The 24787-nt window shown below is 38.2% G+C and overlaps 1 protein-coding gene across 1 annotated transcript in view; it reads left to right on the top strand.

The window, feature by feature from the left end:
• Positions 1 to 8663: 8663 nt before the first annotated feature.
• The window catches only part of PRMT9 (protein arginine methyltransferase 9), a 39706-nt gene continuing 23582 nt past the window's right edge, over positions 8664 to 24787 (top strand). Inside the window, exons 1-6 of the mRNA XM_080796702.1 lie at positions 8664 to 9113; positions 11454 to 11602; positions 15436 to 15672; positions 16257 to 16424; positions 19117 to 19219; positions 21658 to 21764. Coding sequence (XP_080652828.1) covers positions 8925 to 9113; positions 11454 to 11602; positions 15436 to 15672; positions 16257 to 16424; positions 19117 to 19219; positions 21658 to 21764 — 953 coding nt within the window. The 5' untranslated portion in view covers positions 8664 to 8924. The remainder of the gene's footprint in view (positions 9114 to 11453; positions 11603 to 15435; positions 15673 to 16256; positions 16425 to 19116; positions 19220 to 21657; positions 21765 to 24787) is intronic.

Raw genomic sequence — 24787 nt, 5'->3', positions numbered from 1 at the left:
AAAGTTTGCATTTCATCAGTTTGCTTTTACCAAAGCCCCTACATTAATACCTGTTTTCACTAACCAAAAGAAATCTGAAGAGGACTTTATACCTGTCTATTGAAAAAAATATAACACTTATATTCCTTATATTTATCTATTCTATATGCCCTTACCCTGATTGATTTGGGAGAGACACTCATCCTACTGGCAACTCATTTATAAACCATTCCTTAGAATAGTGCATTTTTACAAAATGTTCCATCTTACCCAGGATTTACCTTCATCCACTACTAATTTCAGAAGATTCTGCCAGAGGATTTGCTGTTCTCTCTTCATTCTATATTTTGGTTTGAGCATTTCCACCCTCTGCACATTTTCCCGAGGATAATGACCATTCACACAACTTCAACCTACCAATATAATGAAAACCTCCAAATATACTTCTAGAGCAAATCTTGCTTGTGAGCTCTAGATACATTTTCTTCCCTTCTCACTGGACATCTTCACTTGTTATCCCATCAATATCTAAAACACGGTCATTTAACTCATCGTCTTTCTTTTCAAATCTTTGTTGTTGTTGCTGTTGCCTGAATTGTCTACCCTGGTCAGCAGCACCACCATGTCCCTAGTTGCTCATGCTAAAAGTTTTGGCATCACCTTAACTTTTTCCCCTTTTTTTATGTCCTTGGTACTCCTAAAATGTAATTGTTCCAAGTCCAATAGATTCTGTTCTCTACACATCTTCTGAGTCTTCCTTTCTCTGATCTTCCTGCTACTGCCTTTAGCTTAGTTCACCACATATTTCATTACCTTTTAAGTACCAGTCACTATTTTGAATGGTGGAGACAAGTAATAAATAAAGGTATACTTCCTAAGGCCTAGAACTCACTTTTCAGTCAGGAAGACAAATATATCATTTCACTTACATAATTGGGTGAATGCTAAGAGAGAGCTATGGACAGGGCACTATGAGAAATCAAAGAAAGAATGCTCCTTCTAAACTAGCAATTTTTGGAAGGAAGAATATTGAACTGAGTAGGGGCGATACAAAGTAACAGAGCAAACTAAGATGGAAAACATAGGGAGAAAGAACCACCTTAGCAAAGGTGTGAATGGTGGCAGTGAAGTAGGAAATGTTAAAGATTAAGGCTAGAAAGGTTAAGTGGAAACCAAATCACGTATCTGGACTTAATTAAGGAACCTGGACTTAATCTTGTATGATTGCAATTTTCCCCTCAGAGAAAGCCCCTCAGAGTTCGGTGAATGGTTGGGGGGGATGGGCAGAAGGCCAACTGTGCTTTATGGCTTTGGTTCTGATACCTACTTTAATCAGAGCAGCTCAGCTAACTTTCACACCACCACTTGCAAATACTTCCCTTACCTAAAGGTGTTGGGTGCTTATCAAAACAATACAAATAAAGAGGGTGGAGAAGATATCTTTGGCTTGGAAAGCATGAGGACTGAACAGTTCAGGAACTCTACTCTGAAGACAAAGCACAGAATGAGACATTGTTATTATTTCTGCATTGTTTTATGGCTTTTTCATGGTTCACATTCAAATGGTACTCTGCACAAAAAATAGGTCATAGGAATTTACTGTGAACACTGCTTTCCATCAGGTTCTAAGAACCTGTTCAGAGGGCTTGTTATCACAGATTAAGATCTATCCTTTAAGATCTACTTTACCATGAAAAACACTGTTTTTGCTCCTTTTCCTTAACTCAACTGTGGGAGAAAACCAAATTAAGCATTTATTGTTCAGCTCTGAGACAGATGTCAGTTTATTTGGGAGGCAGTAGGCAGAGGAGGAAGGACTTGTCTTCTTACCCCCATTAAAGTTCTCTAGATCCAAGCTCTGTGTTAAGACTTACATGACTGGCCAACAGATAGTCGCTGGCTCCTCTTGGGTGGAAGCCTGGCTCCTCTGAGAACAACTAGAGTCTTCCTCCAGGGAAAGCTGGAGTAGTAACAGCAATAATTAATATTTAATTGAGGGCTTCGTATGTTTCAGGCACTTTAAGTGTGTTAACTCATTTACTTTTTACAACAAAGCTAAGGTACAGATACTGTGTGATCCTCATCTTATGGATGAGGAAATTCAGGTACAGAAGTTAAGGATTTTAACTCATTCAAGATACCTAGAAGGAAAGTGGCAGGGCTAGAATTTAAACCCAGACTATCTGGCTCCAGTATTTGATCTCACAATCACTGAGCTATAATGTGTTTTTAAGTGCGTCTTAAGGAGAGTCCTTTAAGGCAGAGGATGTAAAAGGCCAATTCCAAAAAGCCTAGCCTATGACTATGGCTTAGATTTTTTTTTTTAAGATTTTATTTATTTGACAGACAGAGATCACAAGTAGGCAGAGAGGCAGGCAGAGAGAGAGGAGGAAGCAGGATCCCCGCTGAGCAGAGAGCCCGATGCGGGGCTCGATCCCAGGACCCCGGGATCATGACCCGAGCCGAAGGCAGAGGCTTTAACCCACTGAGCCACCCAGGTGCCCCTGGCTTAGATTTTTTAAAGTCAATTTGTCTCATCTCCTACCTTTGAAAGAAAAGCCTGTACCCTGATGGTCCAGTTCCTCCAAGGTTGCTACAAAAGAAATTGGGGCTGCATCCTTATCAGTTCATTTACCTCTAAGGGCCAATCTTAAGTGGCTCAACCATTTTATTTTGCCCAGGGTGGACAATATAACTAAACAATCTTTTGGCTTTTTGTCTCTAAGGATACCAGATGATCTTCAATTCATTTATTCAAATAATACATTCTAAACCAAACCATCTCTGTGTGTAAACCTACACATTCAACACAACCCTTTCCTAATGAAAGATGATCATATTTTCAATTAGGATTTAGGAAATTTTTGACACAAACAACTAAGAAAAAAGTTTGTAAAATACAGTTTGTAAAATACAGTTTGAATGGGGAATTTGTATTTTAGATCATTCTAGCTACAACATAAAAGATGAATTTAAGGAGTGTGTAAATGAAAGCTGGATGATGAAAACGCCATTATAACAGACAATGTGAAAGATTAAAAGAACATGAAGACAGGGGCACCTGGGTGGCTCAGTAGTTAAGCGTCTGCCTTGGGCTCAGGTCATGATCCCTGGGTCCTGAGATTGAGCCCCACAAGGGCTCCCTGCTTGTCAGTAAGCCTGTTTCTCCCTTTCCCACTCCCCCTGCTTGTGTTCCTGCTCTTGCTGTCTTTCTTTCTCTGTCAGATAAATAAATAAAATATAAGGGAAAAGAAAAAAAGAACATGAACACAGAGAATGGTAATAAGCATTGAAAGGACAAGGCAGATTTAAAAAAAATTTACTGAGTAAAAGAGGCAAAACATAGTAAATTCTGATGGTTACTTACCCTTTGCTCTACTGAACCATTTTCTACATGTCTTTGCTCTGTTCTTTGCTCTGGAGGGCGTGACTCTATAGGCTGTATCATCCAAGCTCCCTTTCTGGCTCGTGTATTATTGAGGGCTGGAGGACAGTGAGAGACAAGGACAGTAAGAGTAAAAGGTCAGGGAATTCTCCTCTACTTATAGTACACCTATATTTCAGTGGCCCCTCTTCCACAGCTACAGCTCTTTCTGGGTTCCAGTAATATAGTCTTCTTATTTTGCTTCCTCGGGACAGAGGATGGTAATAGCGTCCAGCTATTGATGTTCTGTGGGTATCTCACAAACTCTATCTCTATAAAATGTCCTTCGGTTAAGCTCTCTAGAATTAAGCCTTTTGAATCTTTTTCCTGCAGAGACCTGACTAGTCATGATTGATGGGGAATAGGGAGAGGAGTACAGAGAACTGAGGTGACTCTGGGCTTTAGATTCTTTGCTCCCTAATGGATTTTAGCATTTTCCTGAATGCTCTGTGAGGACATGCTCTGTCCAAACTACCTGGACTCTGTCCCAGCACCAGCACCTTGGTAGGTATCCCCAGCAGGGGCTTCAGGCAGGTACTCCAGAAGCAAGCATGGTACTTGGTACACAGTAGCACTGCATAAGTGAATCTTCTCTTACCTTGTCTCTGAAACTGTTATTTTATGTCCTTGTACATCCAGATCCTGAATTTAACACTGATCTAGCTATTATTAGAGTTTTGTATTTTGAAATGCCACGAGCAATAGAAAGGGGCTATTATAAAACAACAAAATAATCCTAACTTTAGTAAAACAAAAAAGATAGAAGAAACTGGGAAAATTAAGCATTGGGAATGTATCAATGCAAATTTCCCTGCCCAATCAGTTGGTTGATGGTGGTAGTGTTTTGTTGATCTAGTTATAATTTTTTTTATCCAACAAGTAATTCAATATGATGAACATTCTATTCTTCATCACATAGCAATCACTTCAAAAGAATTTAGAGAATTTTTACAATTCTTGTTAAGCCATAAAAAATTATATTTCTACTCCCTACATTGCCCTCACATTTTATACTACAATACCTTAAATACTTCAAATATATCAGATAAAATAGAAGCCTGCACCACATTCCCACCCCTACCACACACTTTAGACTCACTCAGAGAGCTTTTTAAAAGTACTCATGTCCAGGGGTACCTGGGTGGCTCAGATGTTGAGTATCTGTCTTAGGATCAGGTCATGATCCCAGGGTCCTGGGATAGAGCCCCACATTGGGCTTCCTGCTCTGCAGGGAGCCTATTTCTCCCTCTCCCTCTGCCTGTCACTCTCCATGCTTGTGCTCTCTCACTTTCTCTCTGTTAAGTAAATAAATAAAATCTTAAAAAAAAAAAAAAAAAAGGACACAGGTTCAGACCCTCTCCCTGCCCTCCCCCCCAGGCCAATTAAATCAGTATCTCTAGGTACAAAGACTAGACATTGATATTGTTTAAAAGCTCCCTAAACAATCTTCAAATGCAAGAGTTCAGAACAGGTCTCCAAACCACAAAAGAAAACAAACTAAATTACACAAAAAAGTATGAATCTCCACAGAAAGTATAAACACAAGATCATTGTGACCAGCAAGCTATTTATCCCTTGTTAATGAACTTACTATGAGCCCTTTTTTTGATTGTTAACTTTCAACTTTTGCACATTGTAAAGTTGACTGAGAGCCTTTCAGTTGGTTTTACTTCCTTGTTTGGCATGTGTGGTTTGTTGACAAGCTGCCCAGAACATGGTAAAAGACAACCTCATTAAACTTGCTTCTGAGTCAGCTGTGGTTTTCTAATCAGTGGGGTTTTTCTTGGAACACTAAAAGATGGTGAGCTAGAACACATAAGTGAAGGAATCAAACAGCCTCTCAAAGGTAATTAAAGATTATAGTTTTGGTTGTGAGGTGGGAGTGGGAAGAAGGCAGTTGGAAACATAGGAGTGATGCCAATTTTTTTTTTAAGATTTTATTTATTTATTTGACAGACAGAGATCACAAGGAGGCAGAGAGGCAGGCAGAGAGAGGAGGAAGCAGGCTCCCTGCTGAGCAGAGAGCCTGATATGGGGCTTGATCCCAGAGCCCTGGGATCATGACTTGAGCTGAAGGCAGAGGCTTTAACCTACTGAGCCACCCAGGCACCACAACCCTCAATATTTTTAAAGAAAACTTTGATTAAGTCTCAGGAAGTAAAATCTACATTCTGCATTTGTTTTGCAACATGTTTTTGAGTTCTTTTAATCAAATAAATACTCTTTCAAAAAGGGCTGAAAAAGAATTACAATAAATACAGTTGACCTTCAATAAATATGAACAATCTGAGTAATTCTAAGTCTTAATTAGAAATGAGGTAATAAAGGAAAATAGTCAAAATATATTCTTTATTCCATTTTGTTAAGGTAACCATATGTCCCATGTTATTTGTATCAGTTCTATTTTTTTCAAATGGCTTACCCTTTGATGTAGGGAAGATGACATTAAGGTTTGAAGCCAACAGCAAAGAAAGAATTCTTGAATGCCTTTGGTGCAAAAAGGTGATTTTACTAAAGCACGGGGACAGGACCTGTGGGCAGAAAGAAATACAATGGGGTCATGAGGAGTGGCCCATTATATAATTTCAAGTTAGGAAGGGGTTAGGGATAGGTAAGTCTCTAGGTTAGGTCTCTAAGGAATTTTGGAAGCAAGGTTGCCAGGACCTTGAGCGGGCTAACTATTGTTGGGAAAAGGTCATTTATTACTGTTTAATAAAACCTTAGTCATGAGACCCTTCAGATGTGTATCAATGGGCCATGTGCTTGGGGGATGATTGCCATCACATATCTTGAGGGAGGTTTAGAGAGAAAGGAAGTTTCCAAAGGAATTTTTATATGTTAAAGTAGACTTACAGGATCCTGGTGTGGGGTGGCAGGGGGAAGGGTTGGTCAGACTAGGATGGCTTTTTGCCCTTTATAAAGTATTAACATCTAGGCAGTTGAGTTCCTAGAGGAATGTCATTCTGCCTGTTTCAATGACTTGTCAATGGGCTGTAGGTTGTAAGGAAATTTAAAAATTTTTTTCTGACTTTGTTTCACACATCAACCTACATAGTGTCCAAGCTATGAACTACAAAGAAACGTTAGTCACTTGTGCTTTCTCTATGAAAATTAATCACATTTTAACTCAGTGCAACTTAGCAGCTCACAGAGGTAAGTGAAGGATTTCACAAATGGCAGGAAGCACCCCTTGCACTTTTTTAGCAGTAGTCACTGTCCACAGGATGATACTGTAGATGATAATGAAACAAGGCAGGTTGGCTCCTTTCATTTCTTCTCTGTCTTCTCTCCACTTCCTGCCAAGTCCCTCCTTCATCTCTTAGCCTATATTGATAATATATGTCCACATTAAACTTCATGCAGTTTAGGTGTTTGAGGGACGTAGGTTATCTCAATAAACCAACAGATCAAAATAACAAAACAAAATAAAACAAGACAAGAGAAACCTTGCCACTGTAGAATGGGAAAGGATGCCCTGGACTACAAGATAAGCTGTGAAGTGAAGTAATTCAGCTGAATCAAGGACTCAGAGAGGTGACTAGAACGATGACCTCTAAGTGATTCCGCATTAACCCAAAAACTCTGCAGAGAAAGTTTGGTAGGTCTCCCTCTGCATTCTGAAGGGAGAATCTGGCCAATTACTTTAGACTATTAAATGATATGAGTTGCATACATTTCTGATCAAGTGCTTGAAGGTGTTAGTGACCTAACTTTTATTTTAATAAGCCAGGTAAATTTTAAATAACTCTAGATAATAGTAACAATGCCTAGCATTAAATATATCTTATATATAAAATACTTTTATACATCTCATTATCTCACTTGATGGTTATAACAATTTTTGGTCCAAAGTAGGAAATACAGCTTTGTTAAAGATTTTTTTTTTTTTTTTTTTTAAAATAATGCTTCTTAAAGAAAATTGGATGGGCAGGAAAGGTCAAGTTTGAACTAGAATGCTTTTTTTTTTTTTAATTTTTTTAAGTTTGGTGGTCTTTTCCTGCTCTACTACATTCTAATGTGGTTCCCTGCAGGTTTTGGGGACTAGCATTTCAGTCTTGTTAAGGAAATATATAGTTACATCCTAAATTGTTTAGTACAAAAAGTAGCAAATCAGAAGGGGCAAGAAATAAGGACCTCAATGGTTGGGGAAATCTACAAAACCTGGTAGTATGGTAGGTACTTTCCATTAAAAAATTTTTTTAGTCCTTACTTTGAGCTAGACTCTGCTAGGGGCAAAGGTTACAAAAATGGTTAAGAATAGTTACTGTCTTTGAGGGACTTTCTAAGAGAGCAGGTTACAATCTAGTGACCAGGACTCCGAAAAATTGATTAGGAATGACTTTGGTAGGCGCTCAGAGGAAGGGTGGTTCAGAGAATCAGATCAATAGAGAAGGCAGAGACTTGGAGGAGCCCCCAACGTGTTAGTTTGATACGCTGATGCTCTATTTGTTGTTTTTTGCTAAGTAAATTACTCACCACTGGCATGTGTGAAAATGAAGACAAAAATGACTGCTTTCAAGTGTTAATTCCCAAGCTCATCCCCTTTAAAGTTTTGAATCCATCTCTTAGGGGCCACACTTGAAGGCAGAAAAACTTTTTCTATGTATTAATATAATCACTGTACAGCGGTGATACACCGAACAGTGAAATAGACCCTAAACTCGTTTTAAAACAACTCATGGAACTTGGGTTTGAGCCACGCCTCTGCCACCAACCGGTTGTGTGATACTGGGCAAGTAACTTCTCAGGGTGTCCTTGTCTCCGTCTTTAAGATTGTGATTTAAAGGCCCACCTCATGGGGTTTTGTGAGGGTGATCTAAAATAATGCCTGTGAAAGCATTTGCTCTAGCACCTCTGAGGTACGTTTGTTATCTCGGGGTTCTTTGCAGTCTTGCCAATTTGAGATTTGATGAATCAGGACCCAAAGGTCTTAAGCATCACCGCGAACGCCTGACCTTCCCTCCTCATAGCCACTCAGGTCCCTCACGGTTGGGTGCTGCTTCGCGTTGACTGGGTCTGCATTGTGAGGTCTAGCAGTCGAAATCACACACTCCTGGCCGCCAGGAAAGAGAAAAGTTCGGATTCAGTGCGGGAGAAGAGGGAGAGAAGGAGGAGGGAAGGGGAGAAGAAGGCGAGAATACCACAGAGGACCAGCGAAGGCACGCTTCGCGCACGCGCACTGACCGCCCTACACCACCCTTCCTGCGGGAGGGGGCGGACCGCGACGTGCCCACGTCGGGCGCACTGACGCTCTCTTGGCGTGCGCCGGCGGCCGGTGTCGTTAGTTGCGGGGTTGGGAGTCGCGGTCTGTGGAGCCCGCCTGGTCGGGGGGAGGCGGGGCTTCTGTCTGGCGGTGGTGGGCGCGCACGGACGCTGCAGAGGGATAACTTTCCTGTACGGGTTCTCGCGCTCTTTTTAAGTCCCTTGGAAGTGTGGCCATCGGCACAGTTTTGTTGTACCGTTTAGCCAAACATTTTCCCTTTGGTTATACAAGCGCAGGTTTCAGGGCGGTGGCTCTGGCATGCCGAACTCGCGGCCCAGGCCCCGTCGGGGTGCCCGGAGTGGCGGCGGGGCAGCCGGGCGGGAGGAGCTGGTGTCGCGGTCCTTGCAGAGCGCAGAGCACTGCCTGGGCGCCCAGGACTTCGGCACCGCCTATGCCCACTACCTCCTCGTACTCAGCCTGGCACCGGAGCTTAAAGACGACGTGAAGGTGAGGAGGAGGTCCCTTCTTTCACTTGCTGGCAGATCTGTGTTCTTCACGTAAAATAAGTTGGGGGAGGTGGGTGGCTGCGATGGGTGGCTAGTGGTTGCTATTAATATTTACTGTTCATGCTTGACTTCTCTTTTATTCACGCCCGAAATCAGCCCATCAGAAAATCCTGTCGGCTCCATCTTTGAAATATATCCAGAATCTGACCACTTCTCACCACCTTCTCCCTTACCACCTTGGTTAAAGCCTCAGTCATCTGTTGGCTGTTGCGGCAGGCTCCTAACTAGGCATTCCCCGGTAGGCTGTCCCAATACAGCCTGCGTGATCATTTCATAACAAGTCAAACGATGTCACTTCTCGTTTTCAAAACTTCCATTTTAATATAAAGACTGTGTTGCAAATAAGGCCGCAAGGGATCTTCTCCCTCCTCCTATATCTAATTCTAGTATCCCTGCCTCAGGACCTTTGCCCCTGGCCCAGCTGTATGCAGAAGGAATGTTGTGGGTATCAACAGTTGAATAAAGTTTGGAAGTAGCCTAAAGTTATCATTTGATGATGCATTCTTTAACCTGCAACTACTGGATTGTGATGGTTATTATTTAAATGTTGAAATTTTTTTCAAGTTATTTTAGAATCTAACTTAAATGATTTCACTTAATTTTGCATTCAGTTTTCAGCCTCAAGCTACTTGCTTTATTTCACCCAGCGTTTCTCAACATTAGCGTTACTGACTGTTGACGGAGTGATTCTTTGTTTTGGAGAGCTGGCCTGTGCATTGTAGAATGTTTAGCAACATTGTTGATCTCCTCTACCTGCTAGATGTCAGTAATGTCTAGATGTTTGTGGTTAACATAAATTTAGTGTAAATTTCATGAGCAGCTGGCCCCAAGAAGAGGAGAAGGTGCTATCTTGAGATACAGTTTGCTCTTATCGGTAGGAGCAGTAGAATCAACCCAAGTGTGGTTTCTTTCTTTGTTCCTTAGGTTCCTCCTTTGTAAAACAGTGACAATACCTTTTTTATACCTGTTTAGTGCACATCAAAAGTGTATCTAAAGCCTGTATTTGAATGCTTCATGTTCAGTAGAGTTCAGAAACTACTTCTGTTTCCTGCAGAACCAAGGCCATATTCCTTGTGCGGGCTTTAGCAAAAGATCTCTTTAGTCTTATTTTTCACTACTCACTCTATTCCCCATGCCCACACTTCAGCCACACCAAGCTGATTACCTGTAGATTCCCTGACCCAGTTCATGTCATCTGTGCTTTTTAGCCCCTGATACTATAGACTCTTCTTACATATCCTTTTCTCTCTAGTAAACTACATCAGAATCCAGTTACAAGTATCAACTCTTCTGTAAATCTGTGAGGATGATGTAAAATGTGCTCACCATAAAACTGGCATGACTAAAGCCTTCCCTCTTTCTATGGTGTTGTGATGTGGAGAATAGCTGGAGGGAGGTGAGATTGGAGCTGGGGACAGTGGGAGTGCTGTTACTGTGGTCCAACAAGTATTAGAAGGCCCAGACTATGTTTTAACAGTGGGGATGGAGAGACGATGACAGACTTAAAGATGTTGAGCTATAATTGGCTGGGTTTGAAACTAATTGCATTGGAGTTAAGGTAGTGTTAAATAAGATGACTTATGTTAAATAAGTAGTTTGAGGTTGGGTGGTACCTTAACCTTATATCCTGTGTAAGAGGAATATAATACGTTCACTTTAGAGCATTTTGAATTTTTTAAAATTGCATGTTTAATTTCTCCCAGCAAGTCTTCTGTGAGGACAGGAACAGGATTTATGTTGTTCATTGCTGTGTTTTAGCTCCAGTTCTTTGCATACTGATTGTTCAGGAAATAGTTGAGTTGAGCTCAATTTGAGATGGATGAGGGTGCAGTTCCTTGTTGAGATGACTAATAGGAAGTTGTGTCTGTGAGTCGGGTTCAAAAGAGGAGAGAGTCTTGATTGGAGATGTAGATGTCGCTTCATCCCTCAATGCATGAGTGATAGTTAATGCATTGGAGATGGGTGAGAAAGGAGAAGGCGGCCAAAAACAACTCCTAAAACATAGGAGCCCACAAAAGAGAGGTAGGTGGAGAATGTGATATGATAGCTAAGAATGGAGAGAGTTTAGAGTGGTCATACTCTCTACTTCTGCATGTTATTGCTACATAGGTGGTAAAATTCATTTGTGCATTTGTTTATTTGGCAAATTGTCTACTAAAGCTAAATAAAATTTAAAGTAATCAGTTAATAGTAGTTAAGTTCTGTTCTCTGTGGAATCATCAGATGCTGTATGTTCTTCATTTATGTTATTGACTAAATTACTGTTTTCTCTTTCAAATAGGAAACTTTTCAGTATACACTGTTTAGATGGGCTGAAGAACTTGATTCTCTCAATCGAACACAAGACTTACTTGGTTGTTATGAACAAGCTTTGGAACTGTTTCCTGATGATGAAGTGATTTGTAATAGTATGGGGGAGCATCTCTTCAGGTTTGTAGTGATTTCAGTATTACTTGTTAAGCATTACTCTGTATCAGTCTTGATCAGGGATAAATCTCACAGTAATTTGAAAAGGAAAGTTTAATATAAAGAATTATTAACTGTGACCAGGGATCAGAGTAATGAAGGATTGGCTAGTAAGAAGTAGAGAGAACTCAAAAGAATATAAGAATAGCAAATATAATATGTAATAACAGATTAATTTTAATATTATATTTGTGCTACATAATAGCCATTGCCCCAAGGGTTGACACAGAGTATCTGAGGAAGAGTTCCCTTCACTGGGCTAAGATTGAGACGGAGGGGACCAAGGTGTATGTTGCAGGATGGCTGTGAAGTAAGTCACTGTGGTACCTTGCCAGGGAACTTGTGAATCTCTTCTCTGGATCTGGCTGGAATCTTGACATTAGAAATTCTATCCATTCTCCATAGAAACTATAGAACTAGGAAAACATGAAAACCCCCAATGTTTTTTTTTTTTTTTTAAGATTTTATTTATTTATTTGACAGAGTGAGAGAGATCACAAGTAGGCAGACAGGCAGGCAGAGAGAGAGAGAGAGAGAGAGAGAGAGGAGGAAGCAGGCTCCCCGCTGAGCAGAGAGCCCGATGCGGGGCTCGATCCCAGGACCCTGAGATCATGACCTGAGCCGAAGGCAGAGGCTTAACCCACTGAGCTACCCAGGCGTCCCGAAAACCCTCAATTTTTGTTTTGGATTTGTTTTATTAAATTTGGTTTCACTTTGTACAAATTAGCAGGAGGCTTCTTGTAAGAAACAGCGTGCTAATATCCTGTTCTATATAGTGAGATCATTTTACATGTTCCAGCAGTTGTCCTCTAGTATTACTGCTGTGTTCATCCAATCATATTGAGTTTTATTCAATGAAAAGTTCTATAAAGGAAGTATCTTTATCAAAATGTATTAGTCTCAGGGATGTAGCTGTATACAGTTTAATAGTCTTAATCAGCATGGCTTGGGGAGTGAAATAAGTACTCCTTTAAGAGACAAATATTTGACAGTTTCTAATTGTAGAGTATGATAATGACTGGGAATAGGAGGCAGATTTTTCAACTGAGGCTTGTTTGCTTACACTAACAGCTAACCTGATCCTGATACACAGATTCCATCTCTACTAATTAGCAATTGCTTGCCTTTTAAATGAAATTTAACTTAAGAAGTTTTTAAATAACTTGTCACATTAGTTAAAAGTGTACATTTTAATTTCAAAATTTTCTTTAGTTCTTCAGTCCATATAAGGACAGTTAGTCTACGGGATTCAGTTATATTTCCAGATTATAGGCGTGTAATGATCATAACATTTTAAAACTAATGTTTAGGATAAGCTCAATTCAACAGAAAATTGGAGCTCTGTACACTTTTGATGGATCATAATTTGGTTACCTATTGTTTTAAGATATTAGTCTGAGCAGTTACCAATTATTGAGACAAAAATGCTTGTTTGCTTCAGGAAATGTAATTATGCAAAATATTTGAGAATTCAGAACTTGTAAAAGTGTGAATGTGGCTTTTGGTATATAGTTTGTCTTTGTTCTCAACAACAGTCGTTCTTACCTTTTGTCCTTTCTACTTTCCCCATCAAAAACAGCGGTCACTCACTCCACACTAAGAGAATCACAGCTCCAGGAGAAAAAAATTTCCAGTTTAAACGATAGCTTTCCTTTCTTCCTTCCTTCTCTTTGTGAAATGCAGTATGTGCCTGGAGAGTCTCAACTTTACAACCTTGTCCAATAGTCCAATAGCATCAGATTTAAATAAAACATTTAAGTTGCTAATTAGGAAGATATTTCTTTTTTTCTAGTTAAAAGAAGGGTGGTTTTATAGTTTGTTGATACTGACACACGTGTTGGGTCTATCGATATCAGATAAACTTTAATTGAGTGGACCATATATCTTTCAGATTAACATTATGGTTTAAGAAAACTGAATGATGGGGCACCTGGGTGGCTAAGTCATTAGTGACTTAAGTGACTAAGGCTCAGGTCATGATCCCAGGGTCCTGGGCTTGAGTCCCACATTGGGCTCCCTGCTCAGCAAGAAGCCTGCTTCTCTCTCTCCCACTCCCCCTGCTTGTGTTCCTTCTCTCGTTGTGTTTGCCTCTGTCAAAGAAAGAAATCTTTTTTGTTTTTTAATATTTTATTTATTTATTTGACAGACAGAGATCACAAGTAGGCAGAGAGGCAGGCGGAGAGAGAGAGAGGAGGAAGCAGGCTCCCTGCTAAGCAGAGAGCCTGATGCAGGGCTCGATCCCAGGACCCTGGGATCATGACCTGAGCCGAAGGCAGAGACTTTAACCCACTGAGCCACCCAGGCGCCCCAGAAATAAATCTTAAAAAAAAAAAACCTGAATGATATATTAAGAATCAAACTTAAGGGAAGCACAAACCCCAGGAAATTATTAGGGGCAGGTTTGGCATTGATTCAGCAGATTGTTGATATTTAAACATTCTAAAATACCCATTGCTAGTTTTGTCTCACTGAGTAATGATTATGTAAAATGTGTTTCGTATTGTATTTTGTGTAGTGTCAGTTGTAGAATAAGATAACCCTGTCTTCAAGATACTTAAAATTTAACAGATACTAACCTTAAACATTTTTATTTTAATCTTAAACATGAGTGCCAGTCATTTGACATAGGGCCATTACCTTTTGTTAGAGTGTAGTTACCTGTTTGGAGTTCCAGAATGTTTGTTTGTTTGTTTGTTTGTTTGTTTTATGTAAACCATACCTAGAATGAATAGTCTGATTTTCAAATGCTTAAAAGGTCTCGTGAAGAAGTGTGAGTGTAAAAGGGTTTTACTAGCTCATGTCTCTTCGATTTGTGGAACACATACTGGGGCAGGTCCACAGATTATCAGTCAGTGACAGGTAAGTATAGAAATTGAGCGTAAGTGCTTAGAAATGTATATAGCACTTTGATACTGCTTTAAATCCAAGCATGTGATCAGGGAACTCACTTGTGAAAGAGAGTGTGGACCAGTTAGGGCGCTGCTGAAATCTGATGGGTGAGTTGCATGCTAATCACATGCAGTAGAACTGTGTTGGTCCATAAATATTTATGTATCTAAAAAGGGGGAGATGGATTCTTTACTACAGAAAGTTCAAGAAGCCCTATTCTAGATAGTTCAGTAGTTTTCCCGCTTTTATTGTTGATTTGCTCGCATCTAATTCAGTAGGAACTTTTGGATGACTCCCCTTTGATTTTTATCAAAGCATTTAGCTTAATGTCCTCAGAAACAGTGGCTCTCTCTTTGCAGTTATGTTTATTTAGTTTCTATCATATATATTTATTACATTTATATAATATATATATTTTATATACTTATATATTAAATACATTTAATTGAAATGTGTAATTATATGTAATTATAATAACAAGTACAACTGATAAAAACTGGTCTGGCTCTTGATAATTCACTCAGTTGCTGTGAGAAAAGGTATACAGTCACACCCCGTACTAGCTTTAGGCATTAGTATGTTTTACACAGGAATGATTTTTAGAAAGCACTGGTTTTCTAGTGAGTTGGTTAAATGCAGGATGACTCTGAGAGCTTCTACTATATTTTAGTATAATAGTAATTTATAGTCAGTTTCCTAGAATGTATAAATACAATAAGGGTTCAGAAAGGAAAAAAAATGATCGAAGATTGTCATCCTTACAAAAGACTTCTCATAAGTGATGGTGCTTGGAGTGAGTAGGATTTGGGGTGCTGGAGTGATTCTCATGCCTGATGAGTGGCATGAACAAAGGCACAGTAATTGATACCATAATAACCGAACATTTTGTCTGTCATTTTTTACTGTAGAATGGGCTTTAGAGATGAAGCAGCTGGATATTTTCATAAAGCAGTAAAACTAAACCCTGAATTCAATGATGCAAAGGAGAATTTTTATCGTGTTGCAAACTGGTTGGTGGAACGCTGGCACTTTATCATGCTTAATGACACCAAAAGGAATACAGTTTATAATGCAGCAATCCAAAATGCAGTTTGCTTGGGGTCCAAGAGTGTTTTGGACATTGGAGCAGGAACTGGAATACTAAGGTTTGTTTTAATTGTGTTTTAATTATATGCATACACACACACACACATACACATACACACACACACACACACACACACACACACACACACACTAAGGTAAATTAAAGCTTTTTACCAAATATGGAAAATTTAACAGTGGAATTTAAAAATAGAGTTCAATTTATTTCTTATAATCTTATGATTATTCATGTAAACTACTATTATTGTTTTTTTCACTGTAACTATTTTATCAAGAACTGGACATAACTACTAAGAATTTGGGGTTACTATTGAAATTTTGAATAATGCCTTTTAAGAGTACTTTTTGCATTAATATTGTGGTTGAGTCTAATTGTCTAAGTTAAAGCCTGTCGACATTTTTCATGTCAATTATGTCTTCTTAAAAACATGAGTATCATGATTTATTGTATGATTTGTTTCTTGATAAGAATACTGGTTCATTTTTTTTAAAATGTGGAATGAATAATGGTTGTGTTAGTTAAAGAATAAAAGGAAAAAAGCATGTCAAGCCTAATAATTACACTAAAATGTGAAAAGCTGCAGTGGATTATTTTTTCTTGATGGAGCACTTTTACCCCTTGCAGCATGTTTGCTAAAAAAGCTGGAGCACACTCAGTATATGCTTGTGAGTTGTCCAAGACCATGTATGAACTTGCCTGTGATGTAGTGGCCGCAAACAAGATGGAAGCAGGAATCAAACTGTTACATATGAAGTCACTTGACATAGAAATTCCAAAACACATTCCTGAAAGGTATTATATAGTATTTATGTAATATAATTTTATTTTTATAATTTTTAAAAATCAGATGTTTCTGTTTAGAGCTTCTAGCCCAAATAAAAATTCTAAGACCCTTATATTGTAAAGATAGGAATATGGGATCATTTAGCATAAGATGGATTTTCATAAGGTCATATACTTTTTTTTTTTTAAGATTTTATTTATTTATTTGACAGACAGAGATCACAAGTAGGCAGAGAGGCAGGCAGAGAGAGAGGAGGAAGCAGGCTCCCTGCTGAGCAGAGAGCCCAATGTGGGGCTTGATCCCAGGACCCTAGGATCATGACCCGAGCCGAAGGCAGAAGCTTTAACCCACTGAGCCACCCAGGCGCCCCCATAAGGTCATATTCTTGATAAAAAATATTTAGAGAGATCTTGGAAAAAAAACTTGTGCTAAGATATTTACTAAATATACTTGACCTTTAGCAAGTTACTTTTCTTCTGTTAATTTTAGTATTCTGGTTGTGAAAATGGATACTATCTTTTGTGTGGTCACTATTTAAAAATTGTGGTTAAAAATAATGCAAGAGTAGATCTGGCTTGATGGACTTGTCATATTTTGTGTTAACCTTGGCTAAAATGAAAGCCATCAAAGTATTTTGGCCTGGCTTCTTCAGATGCTTTGGATATTATCTCATAAATCTTGGCTTTTTACTATATCATCTCACTTTAATCTATATTGCAAGGATGATGGAATTTTAGAGCTGGAATGGATTTACAAATCATCTGGTCCAACACTATCATTTTTGAGACAGTTTTCTTTTCTCTCTTCCTTTCTTCTTTTTTTTTTTTTTTTTATTTGACAGAGATCGGAAGTAGGCAGAGAGGCCGGCAGAGAGAGGCGGGGGCAGGGGAGAAGCAGGCTCCCTGCTGAGCAGAGAGCCTGGTGTGGGACTCGATCCCAGGACCCTGGGATCATGACCTGAGCCGAAGGCAGTGGCTTAACCCACTGAGCCACCCAGGAGCCTCGAGACAGTTTTCTTAATGTAGCACTTTCTTTAATATCTCTCCTGGGTGGTCTGTCTTCTCATCTTACTTAAATTCAATTTATATTGAAAGAGGACTTTTATACTGTGTTGTCATTTGGACTGTGATTTTTAAAAGTCTTCTTCCGTATATATAATAATATTTGTTTACTTAATAATTATACTTCCAATGGGCTCAGCATTGATATTCATGGAAGAAGTCTTACTAACTTGTTGAAACAGAGAGACACATTTTATAGAAATAAACAATGTCCTGAATTATCGTAATCCACTCAGGCTGCCATTACAAAATAACCACAGACTAGGTAGCTTAAACAACAAACATTTACTTTTTCACAGTTCTGGAAGCTAGAAGTCCATGATCAAAGGTGCTGGCAAATTTGGTTTCTGGTGAGAGCTCTCTTCCTAGCTTACAGACAGTTACATTCCTGCCCTTTCCTCTGTACATGTGAGGAGAAAGAGAGATCACCTGTGTCTTCTCCACTTTTATAAGGATACCAGCCGTGTCACATTAGGGCCCTACCCTTATGACTTTATTTAACTTTAATTTTAATCTCCTAAAGACCCTAGCTCCAAATGTAGTCACTTGGGAGTTAGGGCTTCAATTTATGAATTTTGGTGGCATGAATCAGTTACCTTAATTTAACCTTCATTTCTCTCACGGATAGTGTTATAGAAGGACCTATGGGTTTTGAATTAGGAGATAGGGATTCCAGTACTAACTCTGTTTTTAATTTATTTTGACCTTGAGCAAATCTAGAGATTTCAAGATACTGGATTAGATGATTGAGATACCTTCCACATTTTAAATGTATGCAACCATCAATATTGAAAATTCTGTGTAATTAAATAATATTGGGTTTAGGCACTTTGAGGAATCCAAAGTTGTTTCTTTCCTCAAGGCACCTATAATCTAGAGAGGAAGATAAGGAATATTCATGAAACTTTTCTTTATCTTCTAATTATATAAATAAATATTACTAGCAATAAGTGCTAAAGAAGTTCAGAGAAGGGAGAAAATATTTTTATATGTCTTTGGGTGAAATTTTCTAGAAAGAATGGTCAGAAGATCCCAACTCTGTGGACTTAAGCTTTTGTGAAAACTCACAGGTAGTAGTAAAGCAAAAGAAGCAACCAGAGAGCTATAGTGAATGTGTAAGAGGTAAACATGGATAATGAAGGGAGAGAAAGGATTTTGAGAGGGAAGTCTTCTCAGGTACATTACATGTTATTTGTAGATTAAGGAAAATGAGAACTAAGAAAGATTACTCATCTTTATAAGTAGGGGAGTTATTTATGATAGAGAATATTTTTATAGAGTGTTGGGGTTAAAAATCCATTTACTCACATTAAAGAGGGGACTGGTAAAGATAATGGGTATGAAGCACTCTTAAGAATTTAAGCAGTGAAAGAATCACCTGAAGAGGCTCCAGGGTCATGTGAAGGCTGTGTGTCTCCCTGCCCCCAGAGGGTGAGTGGAGAACAGAGGAGCCTGTGAAACAGTAGAGTCAAGTTCCTTAAGATCTGAGGGTAGATACTAAAAAAGTGAAATGTATTAGAACATTTTATATGTGAACTGTTTCTATAATATACTTTTCCTTTGTTCTCTCAGCTTTGACATCTTTACTTAAATAGCATGATATTTTACTTACATATATCTTTAAAAAATCGTTCTATAGAGTGTCCCTAGTTGTAACAGAAACTGTCGATGCAGGTTTATTTGGAGAAGGAATTGTGGAGAGTTTGATTCATGCATGGGAGCATTTACTTTTGCAGCCAAAGGTAAGCAGCATGAAAACACTTAAATTTGATAAAGAACTCATTATTTCAGTAGGTATTTATTGAGCCCCTTTGTGTACTTGCTAAGCAGTATGAAACACACCCTCCTATCAAGGTTTATACTATGTAGTTGGGAAGAAATCCATGCAAAAACCAGTTTAATCATGTAATGTAATATATACTTGTGTACCTCCATGGGGTAGATAGGCCAAAAAAAGACTCCAGGAAGGAATTCATAGTAATTGAGGCTACACTGTGGGGCAGCTATTGTGGAATTCTTGAGTAGGATTGAGAAAGGGAAGTACTTTCAGTCTCAGTAGCCCTCACTGCTTGGATTTTTGGCAAACTATCAAAGGGGAGTGTAGTGATAACTGATTTGGTGTGGTTTTAAGGTACCAATTGATTGGACAGGACTAACTCTTAAAATTGCCAAATTGTGTTTTGCAGTGAAATTCTCTAAGGTGGCCCATGAGTTATAGATTTAGTTTTTATAATATGTAATGTGAATGAAAGTCTTTTATAATATGTAATGTGAATGAAAGTCTCATGTCATGAGAATTTACTATTTACAGAAAATGATTTGAATTTAAAATACCTAATTAAAGGCTGAAAAGAAGAGCAGTTGGTCTTTCAAATAGGTAGTAGTGATTTTGGCTTCTCAGTTAAAGTCATACCCTCCTCTTCCTATTTCTATTGTTGAAAAAAATATATATACATATATACATATACAAACACACATATAGCAATGAAAGTGAAATAAACTTTTTAAATAAAATTAGTATTAACATGGCATCACATTCATTGTTTTTCATTTTTTAAATTTACTATGTTTTTATTTAAGTATACTGAACATACAGTGTTATATTAGTTTCAGGTGTACAACATACTGATTCAGCAGTTCTGTATATTACTCAGCATTCATCATGATAAGTGTACTCTTAATCCCTGTTACCTATTTCACCCATCCCCCCATCCACCTCCTTTCTGGTAACCATCAGTTTGTTCTCTCCATCTAAGTGGTTTTTTGTTTATCTCTGTTTTTTTGCTTTTTATTTCTTTCTTAAATTCCATATATGAGTAAAATCATATAGTATTTATCTTTCTTGGACTTATTTCACTTAGCATTATGTCCTCTAGATCCATCTGTATTCTTGCTAATGGCAAAATTTCATTCTCTTTTATGGCTGAGTAATATTCAAGCTTTTTTATTGAGGTACGACTGACACATAACATTATATTGGTTTCAGGTATAGAATGTAATGATTCGAAATTTGTATATATTGTGAAATGATCTCCACAATAAGGCTAGTAAACAAAAGAAGCTTTTCAATTTCAATTTTTTTTTTAAGATTTCATTTTTAAACAATGTGGGGCTTGAACTCACAACCCTGAGATCAAAAATTGCATGCTTTACCAGCTAAGCCAGCCAGGCACCCCTCAAAGAAACTTTTTAATTAAAAAAAATTTTTTTTACAAGATTTTATTTATTTTATTTTAGGGGGGGGAAGGGAGCAGGGGGAGTGGCAGAGGGAGAAGGAGAGAGAGAATGTCAAGTAGACTCAGCTCAGCGTGCAGCCCAGTGTGGGGCTCTGTCTCATGACCCTGAGGTCATGACCTGAGCTGAAACCAAGAGTGAGATATGTAACCCACTGAGCCACCAGGTGCCCCATAAGAAACTTTTTAAAGATTTTGGGGCGCCTATGTGGCTCAGTGGGTTAAAGCCTCTGCCTTCGGCTCAGGTCATGATTCCGGGGTCCTGGGATCAAGCCCCACATTGGGCTCTCTGCCCAGCAGGGAGCATGCTTCCTCCTCTCTCTGCCTGCTTCTCTGCCTACATGTGATCTCTGTCTGTCAAATAAATAAATAAGATCTTAAAAAAAAAGATTTTATATATTTATTCACTTATTTATTTGAGAGACAGGGAGAGCATGTGCGAATAGGGGGAGGTGCAGAGGGAGGAGAGGATTGCGTGGAGTCTGCCACAGGGCTTGATGTCATGACCCTGCAATCATGACCTGAGCTAAAACCAAGAGTCAGACGCTTAACCCAGATGTCCCCACCAAAAAAAACTTATTTATTTATTTATTCATTCATTCATTTTTATTTTATTTTATTTTTTTAAAGATTTTATTTATTTGTTCAACAGAGAAGAGGAAAGCACAGGCCAGGGGAGCAGCAGGCAGAGGGAGAAGCAGGCCCCAGCTGAGCAGGGAGCCCGATTAGGGGCTCAATACCAGGAGACCCAAGCCGAAGACAGTTGCTTAACCAAATGAGCCACCCAGGCACCCCTAAAAAATCTTTTGAAAGAAAAAAGGACCTTGTTTATCCTTACCTGTTGCTTTTAAAGTTTTTTTCTTATTAGTTTTCTTTCTCATAATCATACACACATGTTTTTATATACATGAATATAACTGAATATAATTTTTATTGTTATATTTTAGAGCAGAGGTGAAAATGGTAATTGTGAAAAGTATGGGAAAGTTATACCAGCAAGTGCTGTCATATTTGGGATGGCAGTAGAATGTGCAGAGATAAGAAGACATCATAGGTAAGTGGTTATTTAAATAGTAAATACTAGAAAACATTAATTTTAAAGAGTAAACAGTACTTGAAAGTTTATTTAGTGAGTATTTATTTGGATGAGAATTTGCAGTTTTGTGACCTTTAAATTCACGATGTTTGTTCCAGTCTTAATTCCCTGTTTGCCTTTTTCTTACTTTCCTTTAAAGTTTAACTCTAGGGATGCCTACGTGACTCAGTTGGTTAAGCATCTGCCTTCTGCTCAGGTCACGATCCCAGGGTCCTGAGATTGAGCCCCACTCTGGGGGAGCCGGCTTCTCCCTCTGCTTGCTGCTCCCCCAGCTTGTGCACACATGCTTGCTCGCTCTCAAAAAAAAAAAAAATCTTAAAAAAAAACAAAGTAGAACTAAGACCAGCTTTCAGTTTCTTAGTGGAAAATTAATTTTGGTACAACTTAGTATTTTTTTTTTTTTTGTCGTAGATTAAAGAGGCCCCCTTCAATAACTTCATGGTAGTAAAGGTAACATATAAATATTTTAAGACATAGTGATGAGTAAAAGAAGAAAATAAAAATTATTCTAAACTCTTCACTGTTAGATAGCTACTGTTCTTCTTTGCTGTATACTCTTCCTTACTTTTCTGTGCATGTTACAGGATGATAAAGAAGTAAAATAGTTATCAGTAGGGCATAGGGCACCAACCAAATAGGCAGTGGCCTTAATGAATAGATTGGCTGAATTAGTGTGCTGGTTGAGTGTCAGTTCTGTGTAAGTAAAGTTGTGTGTATATCAATTTAATTTTGTTTCAAAAGTTTCAGTAAATATGTTTGCTTTTTCTTTGTGAGCCTCTTCATGTTAATAGATATGCTTCATGATTTTTTAAAACCAATTTCCTTTTGTTCTGAGTTTAGAATTTTTAGGTGCTTCTACTGTTCTGCATATAAGAACAAGGGTAAATATCTTCGTACTTAGAACTTGGCTTTATTATTTTCTTGGGATAAATTTCTTAATAAAGAATTGAGTTACATAAAATCTTATTTAAAAAAAAATTTTTTTTTTAAGATTTTATTTATTTATTTGACAGAGGGAGAGAAATCACAAATAGGCAGAGAGGCAGGCAGAGAGAGAGGGGGAAGCAGGCTCCCTGCTGAGCAGAGAGCCTGATGTGGGGCTCGATCCCAGGACCCTGAGATCATGACCTGCGCCGAAGGCAGAGGCTTAACCCACTGAGCCACCCAGGCACCCCGAGTTACATAAAATCTTAAAAAAAAGAATTGAGTTAAAAGGTATGTATATTTTTCAGTTTATGGAGACACATAGCTGAATTGCCCACCAGAAAAGCTAGGTTGTGTGTTGCTGAGATTTCTTGCTATCACATGATTCTAGATTCTTTGCCATAAGTAGTTTCTCTTTATATTTTATAGTTAAGTCACTAAAATTGTTTGCCTAAGCAAAATAGAAATTGACTGGTGTCTACTGTTTTGAAAAAGGATCCCTTTATCATTGATTCGTTTACATAGCAAATAAGGGTCTGACTATACAACAGAAACACCAGAGCACTTTTTGTAAAAATAAAAATGCCATACATTTTGCTTGAGTAGGTCTGGGTGAGTTAGACCTGGTATTTATTTTTCATGAAGCTCAGAAGTGTGGGTTGAGGACCATGAAGAGAGGTGCTGAAAGATATAGAGATGAGTGCTACTATTTTATCTGGTAGAAACAATTTTTTTTTAGAATTTTATTTATTTATTCATCTGAGAGCAAGAGAGAGCATCGAAGTGAGCACAGGTGGGGGGAGGGGCAGAGAGAGAGGGAAATGGAATCCCAAGCAGACTCCACACTGAGAGTAGAGCTCATTGTGGGGCTCTGTTCCATGGCTCTGAGATCTTGACCTGAGCTGAAACCAAGAGTTGGATGTTCAACCAGCTTAGGCACCTAGGCACCCCTGGTAGAAACAATTTTAACTACCGTTATAAAAATCACTGTTTGGAACCTAAGTAATTGAATCTTATGCTTATTTGAACAAGCAAATCTTTTAAGAATAGCCAAGAAAAGTGAGAAATTTGCCTTATTAGATACAAACCTCTAGAAATAAAAAACACTGATGCAGAAATCGAAAAACAGATCAGTGGAACAAAATAAATACAGACCTTGGAATTTATAGGGATTTAGTAATGATACAGATGTGGTATTTCAGATCAGCAGAGAAAGGATGAATGGAGATAGAGATATTTTTCATATAGGGAAAAATATTAGGTTCTTACTTTAATTCAAGGTGAATTAAATATCGAAGTGTAGAGAATTCATTGAGTGATGAAGGGTTTCCAAAGGAAAACACAGGATAGAGTCTAAAAGCCATAGAAGAGTGACAAATTTGACCACTTTAAAAAAATTTTAATATATCTGGTGAAAGTGTAAATAAAGTTAAAAGACAGTTGACAGGCTGAGATAAAAATTTGCAACTTTTACAACAAAGCATTAATATACTTAAAATTGTTAATCAGAGAAATGGAAATAAAGTCAATATAACATTTTTTTGAGTAATTATATTAGCATTAAAAATGATAATATCCTGTTTTCTCACAGGTGTGGGGAAAACTTACACACTGTTAGTACAACATTTTAGTAGCTCTATTTGGCATTATCTAAGAAAACTAAAGATCTGTATAGTCCTTGACCTAGTATTTCCACTTCTGGTAAGCTGTCCTGATAAATACATGTGTGTATAGGAATGTGTGTACAGGGGTGCTTAATGTAATGCTGTAATTGGGGAAAAAAACTATCTGAAGGCTTATTAATAAGAAAATATTTCAATAATTTTTGATAAAACATTCGCCTAGTGTAGTACTGTGCAACTGTCATAAAGAATTATTTAAGGTACATGTACAGACATGGAAAGAAGTTCATGATATACTATTAAGTGAAGAAGACAAGGTATAATCCTAGGAGCAGTGAGCATACCTGGCACTAGGTCTTGGTTTCTAAATTCCATTCCTTGCCGAAGGGAACTATAGCTCCTTGGAGAAATGGCTGCTTTCAGGATTAGGGTAGG

This window comes from Martes martes, assembly GCF_963455335.1.
Source record: "Martes martes genome assembly, chromosome: 2".
Classification (NCBI taxonomy): Eukaryota; Metazoa; Chordata; class Mammalia; order Carnivora; family Mustelidae; genus Martes; species Martes martes.
Note: the sequence above shows the minus strand (reverse complement) of the source record. Positions and strands in the feature narration are given on the sequence as shown.